At 28.5% G+C, this 20106-nt stretch overlaps 4 protein-coding genes across 9 annotated transcripts; 3 read left to right on the top strand and 1 right to left on the bottom strand.

The window, feature by feature from the left end:
• Window positions 1–149: 149 nt before the first annotated feature.
• Lamtor1 (Late endosomal/lysosomal adaptor, MAPK and MTOR activator 1) lies at window positions 150–2830 on the top strand. The gene is made up of 5 exons (XM_003691327.4): window positions 150–858; window positions 1080–1156; window positions 1241–1330; window positions 1496–1694; window positions 1774–2830. The coding sequence occupies exons 1-5, from the start codon at window positions 814–816 to the stop codon at window positions 1861–1863; spliced, it is 501 nt and encodes a 166-aa protein (XP_003691375.1). The 5' UTR covers window positions 150–813; the 3' UTR covers window positions 1864–2830.
• A 539-nt stretch (window positions 2831–3369) lies between these two features.
• On the top strand, window positions 3370–7233 carry Nf-YA (nuclear factor Y-box A). 5 transcript variants are annotated; one of them, XM_012483320.3, is made up of 7 exons: window positions 3370–3604; window positions 4375–4684; window positions 4757–4893; window positions 5103–5276; window positions 5345–5436; window positions 5538–5682; window positions 5750–7233. In XM_012483320.3, the coding sequence occupies exons 2-7, from the start codon at window positions 4393–4395 to the stop codon at window positions 5819–5821; spliced, it is 912 nt and encodes a 303-aa protein (XP_012338774.1). In that variant the 5' UTR covers window positions 3370–3604; window positions 4375–4392; the 3' UTR covers window positions 5822–7233. The 5 variants fall into 5 exon arrangements, with proteins under 5 accessions (XP_012338774.1, XP_012338776.1, XP_012338777.1 ...); XM_012483322.3 differs by having other exon boundaries at window positions 3430–3604; window positions 5541–5682; XM_012483323.3 differs by having other exon boundaries at window positions 3430–3604; window positions 4757–4875; window positions 5750–7115.
• Window positions 7038–8791, bottom strand: LOC147656417 (uncharacterized). Its single transcript, XM_086915298.1, has 4 exons — window positions 8222–8791; window positions 7945–8065; window positions 7661–7868; window positions 7038–7471 (listed from the first exon to the last, which is right to left on the bottom strand). Exons 1-4 carry the CDS (start codon window positions 8447–8449, stop codon window positions 7285–7287), a joined length of 744 nt encoding a protein of 247 aa, XP_086771424.1. The 5' UTR covers window positions 8450–8791; the 3' UTR covers window positions 7038–7284.
• Window positions 8792–12219: 3428 nt separating this feature from the next.
• On the top strand, window positions 12220–19222 carry LOC100867084 (xibalbin-1). 2 transcript variants are annotated; one of them, XM_003691329.4, is made up of 3 exons: window positions 12220–12449; window positions 16683–16761; window positions 17268–19222. In XM_003691329.4, the coding sequence occupies exons 1-3, from the start codon at window positions 12362–12364 to the stop codon at window positions 17428–17430; spliced, it is 330 nt and encodes a 109-aa protein (XP_003691377.1). In that variant the 5' UTR covers window positions 12220–12361; the 3' UTR covers window positions 17431–19222. The 2 variants fall into 2 exon arrangements, with proteins under 2 accessions (XP_003691377.1, XP_003691378.1); XM_003691330.4 differs by having other exon boundaries at window positions 12222–12449; window positions 17295–19222.
• Window positions 19223–20106: the final 884 nt, after the last annotated feature.

Here is a 20106-nt window from a genome sequence, read left to right as displayed (position 1 = left end):
TTTAAAATAATAATCTAGATAATTAAGATAATTAAAATAATAAGTAAAAAATATAGATATTACTTTGGTAGATTTACAATGTATCTCAAATGATGACCTCGTAAAACAAAATATACTTTAATATATCACATAAATTTTTTGTTTGTCTTACGTATAAAATGCATATTTCATGTACATTTATAAAGTATTTTGTAACAGAATATTTTTTTTATTTATATTAATTATATATTAAAATATTCTAAATATTATTAATATTACAATGTTATTAAGCCGAATTAATAATGTTAAGTATAATACTAAAAATAAAGAATTTATGTTCAACACATAAAATAAAAAGTACATTGAATAGATATTAAATATATATTAGATCATTAGATCTATTTTATATTTCGTTTATAATTATTATGTCAAATTTTTATATCAAAGATTTTTATATTTATTTAATTGCTTTTCATCCCATTAGTATTATTTCATTCGATTTGATAATATCAAATCGATAATATCAAATTTGACACATAATGGTAATCGAGGCTACGTTGTCCCAGAACTGTGTTATAAAAATGCATTGAATAAGAAATCTATTCTGTATCTAGTCCGTGGGTGCACATTCATACCTTTTCGTTAACATTTTCGTATCTAGTTGAAAGAGATTGTCACACTTCGCAATATATTTTATTTATGGACAGTGACTGAAGCGCAATATCAGCATTAGAGCTGATTCATTAATTGTTTACAGGAATGAAGATTAAAAATAATACGTTGTAGCAATACGTGTTACTGGCGAAAAAAAGTATTAGTAATTAATTTCTAAGTATGGGATGTTGTTACAGTTTCTGTAAAGAAGACAGCGGTCCGCAGGTAATAAATCATATTATTGCAATCATATTTTAAAACCTAATTTATCAGAAGTTAAATATATATAAAATTTTTATCACAATTCTGCTCAATCAAATATAATATAAAATAATTAATATTTTTATATAATTTATATATAGAATTTAAATCAAACTTAAGTAAAAAAATGCGTTTTTTATTTTAAATTATTTAATATAATTTTTCTATTTATTTATTTTTTATAGAGTGGAGAAGTAAATGAAAGGACACATTTGTTAGTGGATCCTGTTAGTAATAACACAAATATACCTAGAGTACATAGGTATGTTAAAATATATATATATATATATATATTATAGCATTAGAAAATAAGAATTATGAAATTTTTTTGTTTCTTTTTTCTTAGTGATGATTATGTTAACCAATATGCAAGTTCAGTACCCAAAAAAACAGATGAACAAAGTGCATTAAATAGAATTTTACATGAAACAGCTGCGTGAGTATTTGTTTATTTTTTTAGATTTATATATTTATGTTATCTCTTTTATAGTTATTTTATACAATAATATAATTGATAATATGAAAAATGAATTTATTGTATTAAAGTATTTATAATATTTTAATATTTATATTAAAATAATTAACAAATATTTAATTTTAGTAATGTGATAGATGTTGGAGCATTAGATTCGCACAATTTAGAACAGCATGAATATATGGATAGATCACGTGCATATTCAAAACGTATAGAAGCTGGAGGTATTAAAGTCCCTGATAGTACATCCTGTTTACTTAAAGATGTCCCTGCTCCAGAAAAAATATTAGCAGCAGATCCTCTTGCAGCTGGAGATCATGGGCTGGTAAATATATAATATTTTTGTATTGTTATATGTTTAATGTTTACAATTTATTGAATAATTACTTAAATTTCATTCACAGATTACAGAAATGCTCAATAAGGCTGTGACAGCATTAGAAGATGTAAATGTTGAACATAAGGAAGATTTAGTAGTTCCTTTCTTATCGTGATCTTTTGGCATTTCCTCAGCAGGATTATATCCTGCTTGAGTGAAATCATTGTACTATGTGACATTAAAAAACATGTCTTTTCAAAATCAATTTTCAATAAGTTAATCTGAATTTACTTCAGATTTTACTTGAATATGAATATTGATTATGCATTATAATATGGTGTATTATAAATGAAAGTACAGGTACTATTTCTTAATAACATGTTAAAGTGGCTTGACAGTTTCTGAATATACGAAGTTGTTTTAAAATGTTACAAATTAAGATATTTCCAAACGACCAGTTTTTAATGAAAGAGCTGAATTTGGTAGTGCTTTTCCATAACTTATATATAATACTGTAAAAAGTTAAAACACTGTTATTAGTCTTCGCTAAGGTGTATATCAAAAAATAATATAAAAGGGCTATTTTGTCATAATTTAATAAATGCAATTTACTTATAAATTTATCATTTTTCGCATTGAAATTGCAAAAATTAAATTTTATTGAATCAATAAATAATTTTTTTTAATTTTATTTCAGCATTGAAAACATTTCTAACACATAAACATAGATAAAATGTAGATTCAATAACAATCAATATTCATAAATGACTGAAATATTTACATTATTTATATTATAAATTGTATATTTTAATTATATTCACATTTTGTTTTTTTATATTATATAAATTTTGTCTCCTTTCTTATTTCATCTTTATTATATTGTTGCAAGATGTGTTTGTATAATGTCTCAAACAATCAAATTCCTAACTCAAACATACATTTGTGATATTTATATAAATTAATGCTATTATTAATGTTATATTTTCTAATCATTATCACTCTTCTTATATGTATTTTCTTTCTCACAAACAAAATTTGTTAATTTTATATTTTATTAAATGTATAATAATTGTTGTTTCACTTATGATTCTTTATTCATTTATATGCGTTAAATAAATAATAAATTACAAAATGACATATTATTTATGAATAACAGTTAATTTGAATGTGAAAAGTAATTATGACCAGTAAATAATGTTCAAACATTGTATAATCGCACTTGTTACATCATTAACACATTGCAGCTTATTAAAGTAATAAAAACAAATCAATTTATTATTTAAAGTATACATAAATGTATAAAAATTGTCAATATTTCTTATTCATTATTTTGTTAAAAAAAAATATTTATTTTATATTTTGTTACATTTAAATACTTCAATATTTTTGCATATTATAACTATACAATATATGATTACTTTTCATTTTTAAAAAAATTTTTTGCATTTTCACTTATATATGTCCAAATAAAATAAAATATTTAAAAACTTTGATTTTACATAGAATCATTCAATAAATTATTTACTTTTGAATTTATATTTATATTTATCAATTATTATCAATAATTTTCGAATTTTAATTAATAATAAAACGCGATGAGCATCGAGAATTATTGATGATTAATATGGATGATTGTAAATCGATTTGAAAGGAAGCGGGAAATAAGCTGTTAGGAACGCGCGAAGTTTGATGAGAGCGCGGGAAGTAGGTAGTGGGGATAAGTCAAGCCAGTAGATTGGTTAGGCACATCATGGCGCGGAGGGGCATCGACCGGTCTGGCATCGGGCTGCTATCGGACTGGCAGGTCCCCCCGTTCAGTGCCACCAATACACAAGAGCCGAGGACTCTCTATCGCCGACCATTGGTCCTCAATTTGCCGACCAATCATTGGGAAAGTGCCCACGAAAATATCCAATGTAAGTCCACAAATTATCAAACATCAACGGGGTACGCGTACGACCGCGCACCGTTGTACGATTAACCGCGTTTTCGTTTTGTGTGCTGTTTCAACTGCAAACTCGTGACTTCTTGAGCTTGAAAAACTCTTTCTGCACGGCCATGTTTGTCAAGACGAGCGTTTCTCGTCCGAAATTCGTGTCGATCCATGGCGAGCATATCGCGTTCAAAGTACTATCCAGCAGACTTGATCTCCGTTTTGTACATCAACATTTGCCGCGTGTTAAGGATTACAAAAATATGACGTTAATCATGCCGCTGAAAACAGGATACAATATCCTTCGGAAGCGATGTGTGCCCGACAGAAGGTGATGATTATTGTCTGGCCTCAATTCTTTTTTCTACGTCTATTTAATATCTTGCACGTGGGCTTTCAGATCTCAATGTGTTCGCCACGTTGGCGATTTTTATCAATACTTACAAGATGTAAAATATATAAATAAAATTAAAAAATCTCTCAGTAATCTAACCTTTCAAAATATGGCATTTATTTATCTTCAACTTTCAAACAAATATTGATTTGTTTGAAAGATTTTTTGTATATAATTCTCAGATTATTGCATATGATTTTATATTTGAATATATATTTATCCTTATGAAGTATAAATCATCTTTATTATGCTAAATTTTTTTGCATTTAAGATTTATATTTAGCATTTTATCAATTTATTTTATATAATGTAACTGCATTATTTTTTGTTGTTGTTGTAAGCCAATATCTTTTATTTAGCTATAGACAGAATTTGCAATGGAACAACTGGGAGAAGGACAAGCAGTTGTGGTTGGAAGTGCCGGAGGAACAGTTCAAGTTGTTCAAATGGGTCAAGGAGGTCAAGCAATGATGTTACCACAAGCTATACAAGTAGCAGCACCAAATGGACAAATACAAGTTGTTCCAGTATCTAGTTTAACTGGTACAGGTCAACAAATTGTAATTCAACAACCACAAACACCTCAAATCATTCAAACTCCAGATGGACAAACATATATTTATCAGCCAGTACAGTTAGAAGGTCAAGTTCAACAAGCACAACCCACAGGTATAAAATTTTAAAATTTGTTTATTTATTAAAATATAAAATTGATGTAATAATTTCATATTTTATGTTTAGTAATTAATATCAATGGAAATCTTATGCAAATTCCTGGAACAGCATCACAAACAACAACCACTGCAGCAACCACAACACCAGTGCAACCTTTAGCAAGCCCTACAGCAACAGCGTCTCAGGCAGGAAATGTTGTCATGGTGATTACTATTAAAATGTCTCTTTCACTTACATAGTCTGTGTACATATTATACTGACTTGTAGTGACTATAGAGCAACAAAGATAATACATTTTTTTTTAATCTTTTTATTTAAAAATTTATATATTTAATATAATACAAATTAATATTAAATTTAAATTATTTTTAGAATATATAAATATATATGATTGCAATTGCTAATATTTTAGATGGTGCCAGGAAATAGTGGACAGACGCAGTTTCAAAGGGTGGCATTACCAAATGCAGAAGTTTTTGAAGAAGAACCTTTATATGTAAATGCTAAACAATATAGGCGTATATTAAAACGTCGTCAAGCTCGGGCTAAATTAGAAGCTGAAGGAAAGATACCTAAAGAAAGACCAGTAAGTTAGTCATAATTTAACATTATACGTACATTTTATATTAATTTTGAATTAATATCTGCTTGCAGAAATATCTCCATGAATCTCGTCATCGACATGCAATGAATAGAATTCGCGGTGAAGGTGGTAGATTTCATTCTGGTCAAGTAAAGAAGAGAAAGTAAGTTTCTATTTATACCTTCTCTTAATACATTTTCTTATGAAAAAGAAACACAGTATCTCATTCATTATTTTACGCATATAAGAGTGTAATGGTTCCAGTAGAACAAACGAAAACGCCATGATTACCCAGCACATCACAACTTCGACCAGCACTAATACCGTTCGTACTATAGCAATAGCAGCAGCAAATATAGGTGTACAGTATCGCGACACAGATAATATGGCCTCCACAATTGTTATTGAAGTAAGTTTTTTCTTAATTAAATACAGAAATTTTAGAATAAATTAACATGATTATACATTTTTTATAGAAACAAGGTATTCCTCTTCAGGATATGATCTCTGAAAACGATATTGTTACCTCAAACAATTGTTTAATATAGAAAAATGTTTAAGTTAAATGTGAAAATGATACATGGAAAAAAAATAATAAGTCAAAGAAGAAAAATGTGTCGGTAATGATATCTTGTATGTTTGTATTAGTCTTGCATATAGTACAAACATAATTTTTTTGAAGATAAAATGCTGTGAGAACCATCAAAGTTGTATATATTGCGGTTACAAAAAGTGTTTATGTCTTATATTTTTTTAGCTTTTTTTTACGCATAGCCTAATAAGACTTGATAACACTATTGCATAGTACCACGTCCGGTATAACGAAAAATTAAACTCAAGATTAGATAATCTATATTATAACATTTTGGTCAAAAAAAAAATATATATATATTTCTATTAGTTATAATTAACTTTAAATATTTTGTGTACATAAAAGATGTTTGCAGTGTTACATATCGAATCTATAATTTCAAAATATCTAAATTTTTATATAAATCATATCGCTACATGCAATCGAGAGACTGAATTACATAATTTATTGTTACGTGCTGGGTACCATTTTTAGATTAGGTTTTATAAGTAAATTAATCTTAACTTCCATTAAAGTGAAAAATAAACAAAATGCAAAGAGTGTGTATATCAATAAGATCTTTTGTATAGTTTTATGTGCAAGTACAATTAATTTAATTTGATGAAAGCTTTATGAAATGTAATTAATTATTAGGAATATATTATAAGAAATTACTTGTATTTTTTCCAATAGCTTATGTAAATAACATGTTTAATTTTGAAATGTTAACTATTTTGGCAGAATGAAGGAGGCTATATAATGTGTATAATCTACATAGTTGGGATATTTGAAAATTTATCATAATGAATAATTCAATTTTATGTTTACTCTTAAATTGGAACTTTTGAAAAATTAATGATTATATTTTGCTGTTGTAAGGATAATGACATTTTTCTAAAATTTTAACATCGTGTCTAAAAATATTCAAAGGACAAATAAAAAAAAAATTAATTTTATTCATAGTTAAATACTATTTCATAATATATATTCATATACAGCATCTTCTTTTACAAATGTAAAAATTAAAATAAAAAGGAAAGAATGTTTCTTCGAATATAAATATTTTATTAAATGATTCTAAGATAAGTGGAATTTGTAAATAATTGTAAGTCTACAAATGTAAGAAAGATTTACGTGAAATATGATATTGTGTGTTCAGCGTGGATGTAAACAACTGTAAATTAATAATTAAATTGGATGAAAATAGGAAATAATATATTTGTAAAATAATTATATGTAAGCAAAACAATACGGGTTGTGTTTTATAATAATTCATGTCTGATGATTTAATTAATGTAATCCTTTTCCTACAATTTATCGTTTATTGTAATAAGTGTTTATTAAAAATAATTTTCTTCTAAAAAATATGAAAGAAGAGAAAAATACGAATTTTTTATTATTATTTTAAATATATATAAATTATTATTTGCATGAACAACATCAGATAATTCTAGAAGGAAGTACAAATTTTTTCTCTGCTAAAATTTCAGAACATTCAGATGGTGGACTATCAGGTCCTTTAGTATATATTTGAGGTTCTACCGGTAATGGTACACCATGTAAGGATTCTTTTATTACTTTGTTTCCGGTAGCATCTATAGTTGCATTCTTTTCTGAATATCCAGTACTAAGAGAAATAATAATAATAAGTTATATAGTTCAATAATATATAATAAGTTATAGTTTAATTATATATATTAATAAATATATTTTTAATATATAATTATGAATATAATTATCAAAGTTTTAGAAACATTATTGCTTCATTATTTTATCGACGAATATTGAACAAAGCTGTTTAATTTTGTATTTTTACCTTATACGAAGAATTTCTCTTTCTTTTTCATTTGGTATTAAATTATCCAAAGGTTTCATTGCTTTTTTTACATGTAATAAATCTTTCGTTACAATTTTCCACGGATTTCTATAAGATTTTTTTTGAACCGTTTCTGATATGACCCAATCTTGCGGTAGAGGTATATCTTTTTTTCTTCCATATATTTTCACGCGAGGTGAATAATCATCTGGTAAATAGTTAAATTTTTAATTTTAAATATATTATATTAATGAAATTATACTATCACTTTTAAAACATTAAACCTTTTGAATAATGTAATTGATACATAGTTTGCTTCAGTTCATTATCTTTTCTTTCAATTAGATCTTCGTCTGGTACAACTTCCGGAAGAAATTTTTTTAAATGCGAATATTTTTCGCGAATCTAATAATTGCAAATCTATACTTATTTTTCTTAATTTTTTTTAAATGCTATACGATATAAATATTTTTCAAAATAAAATTTTATAAATTAATTTATATGAAATAATTTATTACAAAGTATATAATATGTTAAGTTAAATTATTGTTACTTGTTTACTCTGTTTAAGTTCTCCTGAGGATCTTCGCTTTGTTCACTTAAAGGAAGCGTCTCATTTTTTCGTCGTGTATTGAGATACTTTTTGTAAGGGCCATTTAAAATATTCAATGGTGGAGGGTAAGGTGGTTCCGGTCTGCATTCTTTTGGTCTATGACCTTCTTTCGATTGAAAGTCTTTTTTATATGTTGTTATAAAGTCGCGTGTTTCGTCTTCCACTTCCAAAAGCATGATTTTTCACTTAAAATAAATACATTATAAAATTTTTTCGCAATTATTGAGACGAGATAAGTTTTAAAAGGTTACAAAATCTTGAAGTTGGCAACTTTTATAAATAAAAAAAAATAAAAAAAAAAAGAAAAAAAAGAAAATTCAGATATAGATTTAGAAAATTTTCAAAATTTTTCCTTGATAGAAATAATTATGATTGAAAAAAATTAGAAAATTTCATGATCATAAAAAAGTTAACGATTACAAAGATTGTAAAATAAATTAAAAAAGAATGCGAAAAATAAGTCTCTTCTATTTGTCGTCTAATGATTCTCCGATTTCTCGCGGTTCATTATGGAGAATGATATAACAAGAGATGAAGCATGGTCCCCTTGTGTACTATAAACGCCAATTAGGACATGACATCGAATTTCCCTGTTATAGGCGTGTCCTTGTTGATGCGATTCGCCTACACGTTCTTTCTTTTTGCCTCTTTTTTTTTTTTTTTTTTTCACTCCATTCCTCACTTAAGGGAGGTAGAAAAAATAGATATTCGCATTTTAATTTAGCATTTAACATTTCAATATCGAGACAAGAAACGTGTAGAAAGCTTCGTTGCTATTAATCTTTTATCTCATACTATAAACAATGAAAAGTATAATAATTTAAAAATTTTACGAATATTTTTATATATAGAAAATTATCAATTAATCAATATTAAAATTACATATAATTATATATAATTCTTTTATATTAAATTTTACTAATATCAAACGAATTTTATAGAATGTCGTGAAATATATACAATAGATATTTTTAAACAATTGTAAAAAAATTTAGCATAATTTAGATATAATATAATTATAAAATAGATATATTTTAAAATATTTTATTTTATACAATCATCTTCGTGAGATTATTTAATTTTTGTTTCAAATCAAAGAATTGTCATTTTGTCTGAGAAATGTCTTTACGTCATCATTCAGAAGAGTTTCTTATATACTTTAACTTCCAACCCTCTTGCTATCGACTGCCCACGCACGTCTCCCAACTCTTCTCGAAAGACAAATGCGGTTTCTTCATTGCGTATACATGTCCTTGCTCTCCTTTTCAAAATTCTGACGAAGAACAAAGTTCCTCCTGTTCATTTTCAGAACATTTCTCGATATTATCTTTGTAATCTAGTAGAATTTCTATTATTTGTTTTAAAAGATCGATTGGATCGAGTGGATGTACGTTAAATTATGATACAATAACAATTCGAACATGGCAATAATTAATTGAATAATTTTATGTATAGCAAATAATTGTTCTATTCGTACAAGTATAAAATAGTGTTTAATTTTTTTTTTTTATAATAAAGTTTGATTAAACTGATAACACGAAAAATAAAATCATGTAAAATGTTGTTAAAAAAAATCTTTTCTTTTTTCTTTTTTTTTCACAGATGGATATAGATTTTTTAATTTAGATATAAAATAAGATTTATTTTTTCCTAATTCTATAATAATTTATATCTGGCATATCATGGATAAAAACGGAAATTACTCGCGAAAATTGAAACATTACAAAAATAACGTTTCGATTTTTTAACAAAAAAATTTTCCACACGTTTCAACAGATTTTTCTATGTAATTAAATATTTTTTTAAAATGGAATACAACGATTAAAATCTTTATTATTAATTTTTTTCGCTTGAAAAATAAAAAACAAATATACTGTTTGTTAAACGAAGTTAAATATAGTTATTAAAAAATTTTAATCGGATAATTTTATTCGTTTTCTTAATTAAATTTTGCAATAATAATTCAATGATATTTACGATGAATATTAATTTTATTATAAGAGTATTGATTATATCAATATATCTGCATCATTAGATGCTGATATTAATATCACTTTTATAATTATGTCAATTATAATATTCAATGATAATATGGTAACAAAAAATATTAATTCGATATATATATATACACTAGTAAAAGTAAATGTCAAATATAATATTTTAATATAATTAAATTCTACATATTTTTATTGAATATATAACAGGAAATGAAATTAAAATATAAGAAGTTAAATTAATTTTAAAAAAACAGAAGAAATTTAAAATACACACTCCATAGTTCATGTCAAAATTTGCAAACGATGATCAGTAGATTCGTAATGTTAGATTGAATGAAACTTTTCTTCATCATTTTGTCCACAGTCAGATTCAGTCGAAAAAATAAACGTGACAAAAATCTTCTTCGAATACGATTAAATGTAATTGATTTATATAATTTCGTTTAACTATGATTCATTTATATCTTAAATCTATTATGCAAATGGAACAAACGAAAAAACAATTTTTCATTGCTTTGGATATACATCTTCCACGAGATATTAAATATATCGTCTCTGACCCTTGCTATTAACATTCATCGTACTGTGTACTCTATTTTGTATAAAGATTAATGTTCCGTAACAGCTAATTTATTAAAATGAGCTGATGACCACGGTTTCTAATTGATCACATAGATTGAACGATATATTATCAGTGTTAATGAAAGAAAAAAAATATTCTAATTAAAAATAAACAGATATATTTATCTCATGAATTAAGACATATATATATATATATATGAATACAAATGTGTATTAAATGATATTTAATTTATTTATTTTTCTATAAAATAAGATTGCACGAATACAACCTACCGATAAACGACAATTGTGATTATAACAAAGGATAAATTGAATTTTGGAACAATGGAAAATGAGATTCGAGGAAGATATTTTAACGATGCATGTAGTTCATAACTGGAGAATTATGTAAACGATTTTCTCTTCCAGAAAATGGATCTATAAATCCATAAGTTTATTTAACAATACAAACAATATCACTTGCTCCAAGATCAATTCTTTAATCTTGGATTATATCATGCTGCAATTCGCGTTATACATTTTATTATAGTATGCTATGTACGCAATGCAAGACTTTACTTTTATTCAATTTCCTCTACTTTATCCTCCATAAAATCAAGATATTAAAAGCCTTCTTATCCCATTATTCCTTGGTTTCATTATCCCCCTTTTCGTAATCCTCTTGATAAGGAATAACAAGAAAGAAAAAAAAAAAAAAAAGAAAAGAAAAAAAATATCAATCTTGAATCCTCGTTAAAACACCGCCACATGGATGGCCACTCGGGATGGGACGTTTTCCAAGTTTTTCATCTTTCACTCCTCCCTCCACCCCTCTTCCTCAATCCTCTTCAGCGTCTTTCAAATCTTCCACCTACTCACGATCCACCTAGCATCTAAAAGCCTAATCCTCGAATTTATATTCATCCAGGATGAAATCATTGGGAATCGTGGCGGCGTAAGGATGAGTGAATGCAGAATAAGCGAGACGATTGAGAATAATCCGCGTGGCAAACGTGACGGAAACGTAAATCGCATTACGAGCAGCGGCACGATAGGGCACACAGCGAGGGTACCAGTTGCTTCGCAACCAGTTGCTCGTGCCAAGGATGGCTTACCCTTTGCATCGTCACAGAAAAGAATCAACCTTCCACTCTCTTCCAACCTCGAATCTTCGTCCTCCGGATATCCATCTTCCAGATGGCTCGTAAACCAGGGTGAAAACCGTTGTCCAGACACCGCGAAACGAGGCTTGGAACCTCGAACCGAAGTTTTATCTGATCCTCTGTGAAGAGAGAGAGAGAGAGAGAGAGAAAGAGAGAGAGATCCTCGTGGGGGCGAGATCGCCACGCCTCCCGCGTCTATATAAGCTACCGGTCCGACGTGGAAACCTCACTTGCACCCCGGCAGCAGTCAGAAAAGGATACGATCCTACGGGGACGAATCTCTAATCCGCTCGAATCGAGAAATCGGTCGATCCTTTGATTTTTTTTTTAACCGAGAAAGAAAGAGAGAGAAAGAGAAGGAGAAGTCATGAAGTTTGGATTGTTCTGGTTGTTCTGCTTGTTGACGGTCGCAATTTTCACCGACAGAACCTTCGGAAGCCCCTACATCGATGATGGTGAGTAGTTTTATTTCTTCTTCTTTTAGTTTTTTTTTTTGTAGTTGTTGTTGTTAGTTAACTATTGAGCTAATAGAAAAGCGTTTGTCGTTGTTTTTGATTTTCTGGTGTTAAGGCAATGAATTCGTTTTATGAAGAGTATGATATACTTCATGGTGAAAAAATATTGTGTTTTTGTCAGATAAAAATCAATTGTCAGACGAATGTAAAAAAAAAAAATGTATAATTTTAAAATATTTTTTGTATTTTTGAAATAAATATTATAAGTGTTGTAAATGTTGGTTTCACGATCGATTTTAAAGTACAAAATTGATCTGATAGATTATTTTAACGAAAGAGTCAATGATTATTGATATTAGTATAAAAAAATATATTATACGAAATGATGAAATGAAATCTCAAATATATGAATATATTGTAACAAATTAATTTACTTTTGTACTTACTACAAAATTGACATAAGTTTTCTATCAACTCAATATTTGTGAATAAGATCTAGTAAAAATTATATGTATGAATGAATGGATCGAAGTTTGGTAACTTTAATGAAAATATAGTACGAAGGTATTGTCAAAGAAAATAGGAAAATAGGAACTTGTTTGACAAAGACGATAATTAAAGATGACCTTTTAGAAATTTCATTTTAATCGAAGAATTTTGTTAAATAAAAATTTTTCTCGAGGAAATTTTAATAACGAAAGTATGGATATTGTTCTTTTGATGATTAAATAAATTCATTTATTTAATTAATTTTAATCAACACAACATGCTTTTCGATTGAAGTTTTAAATATAGCTTTGAAGTTTCAAGATTTCTTTTTTTAGTTTTAATTAATTCAGTCATGCATAAGTGACAAATTGAAAACAAGAATAACACTGTCTATATTTAAATTCACGTTTGACTTTTCATTCCTATTTATATTTTTCCATTTCGTATCGTAACTAATAAATGCATTTAAATATTTGATTTCAATATTTTACTATTGACATGTTTCAATCGTATTAGTTTGCTAACAATTATTTGCCATGCAAGTAGCGAATAATTTTCATATTTACAATGGATGACAATCAAACATAAATTACAGGAAACTATGGAGAATAATTAGTTAAATAAATATAATATACATAATAAATTTTAATACTCTTCATTAACTCGAATTATTTTCCTCGAAGACAAACATACGATACGAATTCATTAAATTCGTTATAATAATTAATAGAGATCTCTTATCGCGTATAATAAAAAAAAAAATATTTTGCACAAAAATTGCACGTGGATCTAAATGTGAAAGAAAGAAAAGAATTTTATATTATAAATATTGCTTTCATTATAGAAAATTCTTTCGTGCTTTCTTGTTCGAGATATAAAGGTTTTAATGTAACAAATTTCTAGTCAATTTGCAAAAAAATAACAAATCTTAAATTTCATACGTTGAACGTTTCAAGAAACAATTAATATAATCGTTTGATTTGTCGTGATAATCCGCGTTTAAACCAGGAAAGGTCTATTTGCGGTCGAGGGTTGCAGCTAGTAGTATAAATTCGTATATGAGCAGACATTTGGCAAACGAATGTATTGCGTCGGCACGTTCGTAACAACTGCTGCCACTCACAGACACATTTCTCTGAACAGTTGATACATCGAGTTGGCAAATTTCATTATATCGAATTAACAATCAGCATTTTATGATACACGTTAACAATTTACAATTTTATTTTAAACTTTTTTTTTTTCAAAAATAATTGTAGAAACGTAATTGACACCATTGAAAATTTAAATTAATTAAAAAATTTTTATCGCAAATTTGACACTTTGGAAATTATAAAATGATTAAATTTTTCATTTTAATTTTAACGATCTTTTTTAATCTCCTCGAAGAAAAGAAAAGGTTTTAGAACCAGATAACGTTTTATAATTAGAGTTCCTCGGTGTAAATGCGTTTTCAATGTATCAAACGCGTTAAGGATTATTGGTTGAAATCGAAAAGAAAATAAAATAAAAAATGTCTACGATTTAATTAAACTCGATGGCTAATTTTAAAATAGAATATTGTAAATTCAAATTCAATCTATTGAAATAAGAAGAGTAATAAAATTTAAAAAAAAAAATCTGTGTAAAATTTCGTAAAATTGCGGTTGAAAATTTGCTTTGTGAAAATATTAGAATATTGGCAATAATATTGGAGAGTAACCGGAAGGAAGAAGGAGCGAGAAAAGCTAAGGTACGTTAAATTACCTTAATCTTAGAAGCTGTTGATGAGAATACCGAAGAAAATGAAGCAAGGGGAATAAATTGTTATTGCGTGTTCATCTTATACCGTACCATCTCTGCTTCCTCTGGAATTCCGGCTGGAATTATTGATGAATTCCCCTTGGCGAATATACGTTTGATATCGTTGCTCTTTTCGCATTATATTCTCGAACTGATTTCTCCTTTCAATTAAAAGCTTGGTAAATAAATTGGAATCTCAATGTAGAGTATTTTTTTCAGATTTGAGAAAGAAATGAAATTCAAGTGGTTATATATTTTGAAAAAAATTTATGGAATTGAAAAAGTTTCATGATGTATTTCAAACTTTTATGTTTATACATATTCCATATAATATCAATTCTAGAAGATAAATGAACAATTCTATAATTCATTATAATTAAAACTGAAATATTTATGATATTAATTGATATTTGCAGATCATCAAGTAAATATTTGTTATATGTATATATATATATTTATGTATAAACAAAATTATAATATCAATATTATTTTGATAAAACGGGATAGTTCTGCCATAGAAATTTACAATAATGTTTCGTAGACAAATATCTGGTATTTGCAAAAGGGATTGAAGTTGTAAAGTTGTATTTTAGAGATTAACATTAATAATGATGGATTAAGAATTTATGTGTAAAAGTTTGTTTGAATACAGAATTGGAGCTAACAAAAATCTTCCACTTCGATTAATTAAAATTTGAATATATTAAAATATTTACATTTACACTAAATAAACTAAATCATGCTTATCCAATTTTTTTGTATGTATAACATGTATAACGACATGTATAACATAATTAACTTCCGCAACTTTCATGCATTGTTTCATTATTCAATCCTCGATACAAACAACTCACTATTCTTTATATGCAATAATATTCGCGATAATATTCTCTATTTAAAATTCATCATTCGTTTTCCTTTCCAACAAATTATTCAAAACGGCGATTCAAGCAAATTCATATAGATTCCTGAATAAATGAATGAATGAACATCGCCAAATGCGTGTTCCAAGGAAAAGCAAGATGCTTGTAATCCTCTTTATATTCTCACGGAAGTGCAAGATAATTCCGTGTTGCATATCGTTATTCGTGCGGAAAGGTAAGCTTCATATTTCAAAGAAGCGGACGAATTTATATGGAATAGCAACGTGGAAACAAACGTAGGCGACAATGCCAACTAAATATAACTTTTGTAAGGGTTCTCGCTCGTATGCTTCTTCTATTTTTATTCCCTTCCATCTTCTCAATCTACCCTTTTTATGAACTCTGTCGTAATGGACGCGTTTGATCGACCTGGCTACACGGATACTTTCTCTTTCTTTCTTTCTTTTTTGGATCGAACGATTCGAGAGTTCTGAAAACAATCGTGGATATTGATAAGTTGTTGCATAAAACATGCCGCCTTCCAAACGAAGTCTCGTTTTACTTATTTTTAAATCACGTGACACGTTTATTAATTCTTCTCGTTTGTGTGTTACTTTTATTCCGGAACGTTCAGTTTATTTATTATTCTCTCAATGGATTTAAGAATATTTTTACATAAGTAATTACAAGTCTTTCGTTTTAAAGTGCTCGGTCGTTGAGCTATTTTTCAACGTGAATATAAATTTGATTGAAGCTGTTCAGAAAAAGCAGGATAATTGGACAACAAAAGTTGAGAATAAGAAAGTTAATTTGAAAAATGTTGTATTTACAAAATACAAGAAATAAATAACAGGAATTTAAGAAATTATACTTACTAACGATGCTAATCATGTAAGAAATATATCGTTATAGATGTTTTTCTTTATGCTTCTGATTATTCTTATCGACGAAAAAATATTACATTGAAAGAAAGCTTAAGATTTTATCCAGGTCGTGATTTTTATACCTTCTATATTTCTAATTTTTCATGGTTACTTTTTTATCGTATAATAATAATTTTTAACTGTCGTATTAAAAAATATATTAATGCGTGTTACAGAGGAAGATTCGCTACAGATTGCAGATTCAGATTATACAGATAATGCATTGGAGAATCTAATGCGAGCGGCTCAACAAAAGTGAGTATTTATTGTATTAATATATCACATTATTGTTTATCCTTCCTAATCCTTCTTTAAATTTTATTTTTAATATTTTTATATTTTTATTGTGTAGATTTGCATGTTTTGTCGAATTAAGTTAAACTCTTTGCAATTCGATAAAAACTTAAAAAAAAAAAGAAAAAAATGCAAAAAAGATACTCCGTCGGAATCATTTTTTTAAATTAAAATATTTTCAATCAAATCAAAAATTCATTAAGATTCAAACGATTAAACAATTCATAAGAATTACACAAGTTTCTCATATAGACCAACACTTGAAGAAATTGTAAACAATCTCGCATCAAGATAACAGCGTGGAAAAAAGATATTATAAAATTTTTTTCGCAAATCCAAGAGAAAGAGAATTGCAAAATGTGTCAACTTAATATTTTTACTTTTTTACTTTCATTTTTCTCCTTCTTCCATCTCGATGTCTCGATGTCTCTGCAAGGTATTATTCTGAAACCCCTAATCTCGAGTAGACGTACCTCGTTGATCTACCTGTTTAGGCGGGCCTGCATACCACGGAGTGGAAACTGCGACCACCGGCCGAAAGACTGCTGTTACAGCTCCAGTTGCAGATGCAATTTGTGGGGGTCAAATTGCCGGTGCCAACGAATGGGCCTGTTCCAGAAATGGGGTTAAAACGGTCACCGCCCCTCCTTCTTTTTCGCCGGGAACGTTCCTCCTTTTTTTAGCACGCCACGCGACTACAATGCACGATTTCGTATAAAAAATTTGTCAAAATTTCGTTTCATCCCTCAGAGATATCTCATTTCCTTTCCTCTTCCTCTTCTTCTTTCCCCCATCATCTTGCGAATATTCGAATCGCGTAAGCGTTTTTCGCGTACGAATTTCTACCATCGGTCTAAAATTTTATGCGCACGCCACGTGATCTAGGTTTAGGATAGAATTTTTATTTGCGATGCGTGAAAATAGCAAAACTAGATAGAGAGAAGATAGAGCTTCCGAGTGTATGCGTTGCGGATGAGGGTGAGTTTTTACGGTGTCTTCCCTACGGTTGCTTCTCTTTCTTTCTTTCTTTCTTAGTCAGTGTGTATCTACCGTGATACACCTTTTTTTTTTTTTTTTTTACTTACGTATTTTTCTTCAAGTTTTGTTTATTTCTTCGACATCTCGTATCTACCTCCCACGTACGTATAATACTCGAGATAATGAATTTCATTTTTAACGTTTATTTATCTAATTTTCTTCCGTTTTATTAATCACACTTGATTATTATTATTATTATTATTATTATTATTATTACGCTTATCTTGTAGAATTAATTTTACTGTGATTCGTTGTAACTTTTGCGTTTTTCCCTTATTTCTATACGAATTGAAAACGTTACTTCGAGGCCTTGCGCGAATTTATCAGCCAAATGATCGAACGAAAACCCCAAAACGAAGCAAGTAATAGAAGAAACGAGCAAACGAGCGAAGATCGGACTGAGAATTTACTTATCTTCCTCGATCTTCATTTTATTTCCCCGCGATATGGATAACAAAATATAATTAAAAAACAAAGCGGTCCATACATTTTAAGAATTATATTCCGCTTATATAACGCGATGATATAACAAATGAACGATGTAACGATAAATTGTGAATCCCTTGAGAGAAGAAGAAACGTCTAAGCGCAAGGAGATCGCTATATGTACAATTATATATAAACAATTTTGATAATTAAAATTCGTTCCAGTTGATGTTAAATTGATCCACGACCGACGTTTATTTTTTTTTTTTTCGAAGCGAAATTCAACATTCAACGATGATTCAACGATGCAAAACGGAAGAAGAAACTTCTTACTTTTACTTCTGTTACTCGCGAGAGAGAGACACACACTTGTTAATCGTGTCTGTTATTTTGATAAACATCAAGGATATAAAAATTGTATAAAATTAGCGTTAGCAGAAGGGGCGAACGAACTTAACAAGGAGTAAATTTTTTTGATCGAGGCTCGATTCTCTGGTACTTAATAAAAAGGCCTGTCATCCTCTTCGATGGGATGGTGATAAAATTGGGAAGGATAGATGAATTCTTAATTCTCGATTTAGCAAAATTTTTAGGTAGTATATACCGATCTCTGATTGGTATTTTCCTCTAGCCAGTTTTATCGATCGGATCGTCGCTATTCTTTTTTCGTTTTCATCGTTCGTCGAGGATGATCACGGCCGATTAGAATAATCGAACGAAAAAATATATATATATATATATATAATAAAAATGATTCTTGAAAAATTAGAAAGAATCGCGGTTTACAGATACGATAGGTAAATATCTCTCCTATTCAAATTTTAAACTTACTTCTATGTATACTATAATTATAAATAACAAACAATACAATAATGGATGTTATCGTGTCGTATCATCGAAGGTGGATGTACATGTATCGATATATTATATGGAAATATAATATATATTATATATGTAATGGCAAAATAATTTTCTCTCTCCTCAATTCCTGCAATACGTGCTCAAGAGGTATACAATTTATTCATTTATTTATTTATTTTAATTTTACGAAAAGCTTATACTTTCTACTTCACGCAGCAAAAGCTTTTCGTTTCGAAGCAAGATACAGTGTGTAATAAATATTTTAAGTGGAAAAATAAGCTTCTTAAATTCTAAAACAAAATTTCTCTCAAAAGAAAGAAGCTATTAAGTTCAAAATTCTTTATACCAAACGTTAAAAAAGTATAATCCTCTTTTTACTTGTAACTTTTCATCCTTTACATTATATATCGTATACTCATTGAACGACTCAAAGGGACGATTGATCGAAAAAAAGGAAAAAGAAATATTCCACGACTTATGTAACCATCGCAAAAAACCATAGAAAATTTTCTAAAAACGAAGGAACAAGAAAATGAGCAACAAAATGTGAAACAACAGCACTGATCAAACACTTGATAAAAGTTCTCATTAGCCGAGAATCGCGAGGGGAAGGCACGATAGAGGGAATTGGTATGAGGTATCGGCGTGAAAGGACAGTTGACCAACAGAGACCGGTCACGAGTTAAAACTCGGCCAGAACACGAAACGAGAGGTTGGCTGAAATCTGCCACGACCTCCCAGAACGGTCCAACGGTTGTACGGTGCATTACCGGATCGAGTGGGTCGAGTAACTGGATCGTGACGATACGTTTGACTTCTATCTCGATGTACTTGCGAGATATCGTTGTTGCGCGTCCTCGAAAACTCGAGGAAGTCGAGGAGGTTCGCGATCGAACCGAGACGAATCGGCCAGATCTTCCTTCTTCCTTCTCTCCTTCTCGAGGCTTCGCTAGGGAAAGGTTAAACGAGTTAACCTCGAGG

This window comes from Apis florea, unplaced genomic scaffold (genome assembly GCF_048593485.1).
Source record: "Apis florea isolate Af1SG1 unplaced genomic scaffold, ASM4859348v1 contig_3772_pilon, whole genome shotgun sequence".
In the NCBI taxonomy this organism is placed as follows: Eukaryota; Metazoa; Arthropoda; class Insecta; order Hymenoptera; family Apidae; genus Apis; species Apis florea.
This window is presented reverse-complemented; position numbering and strand designations above follow the sequence as displayed.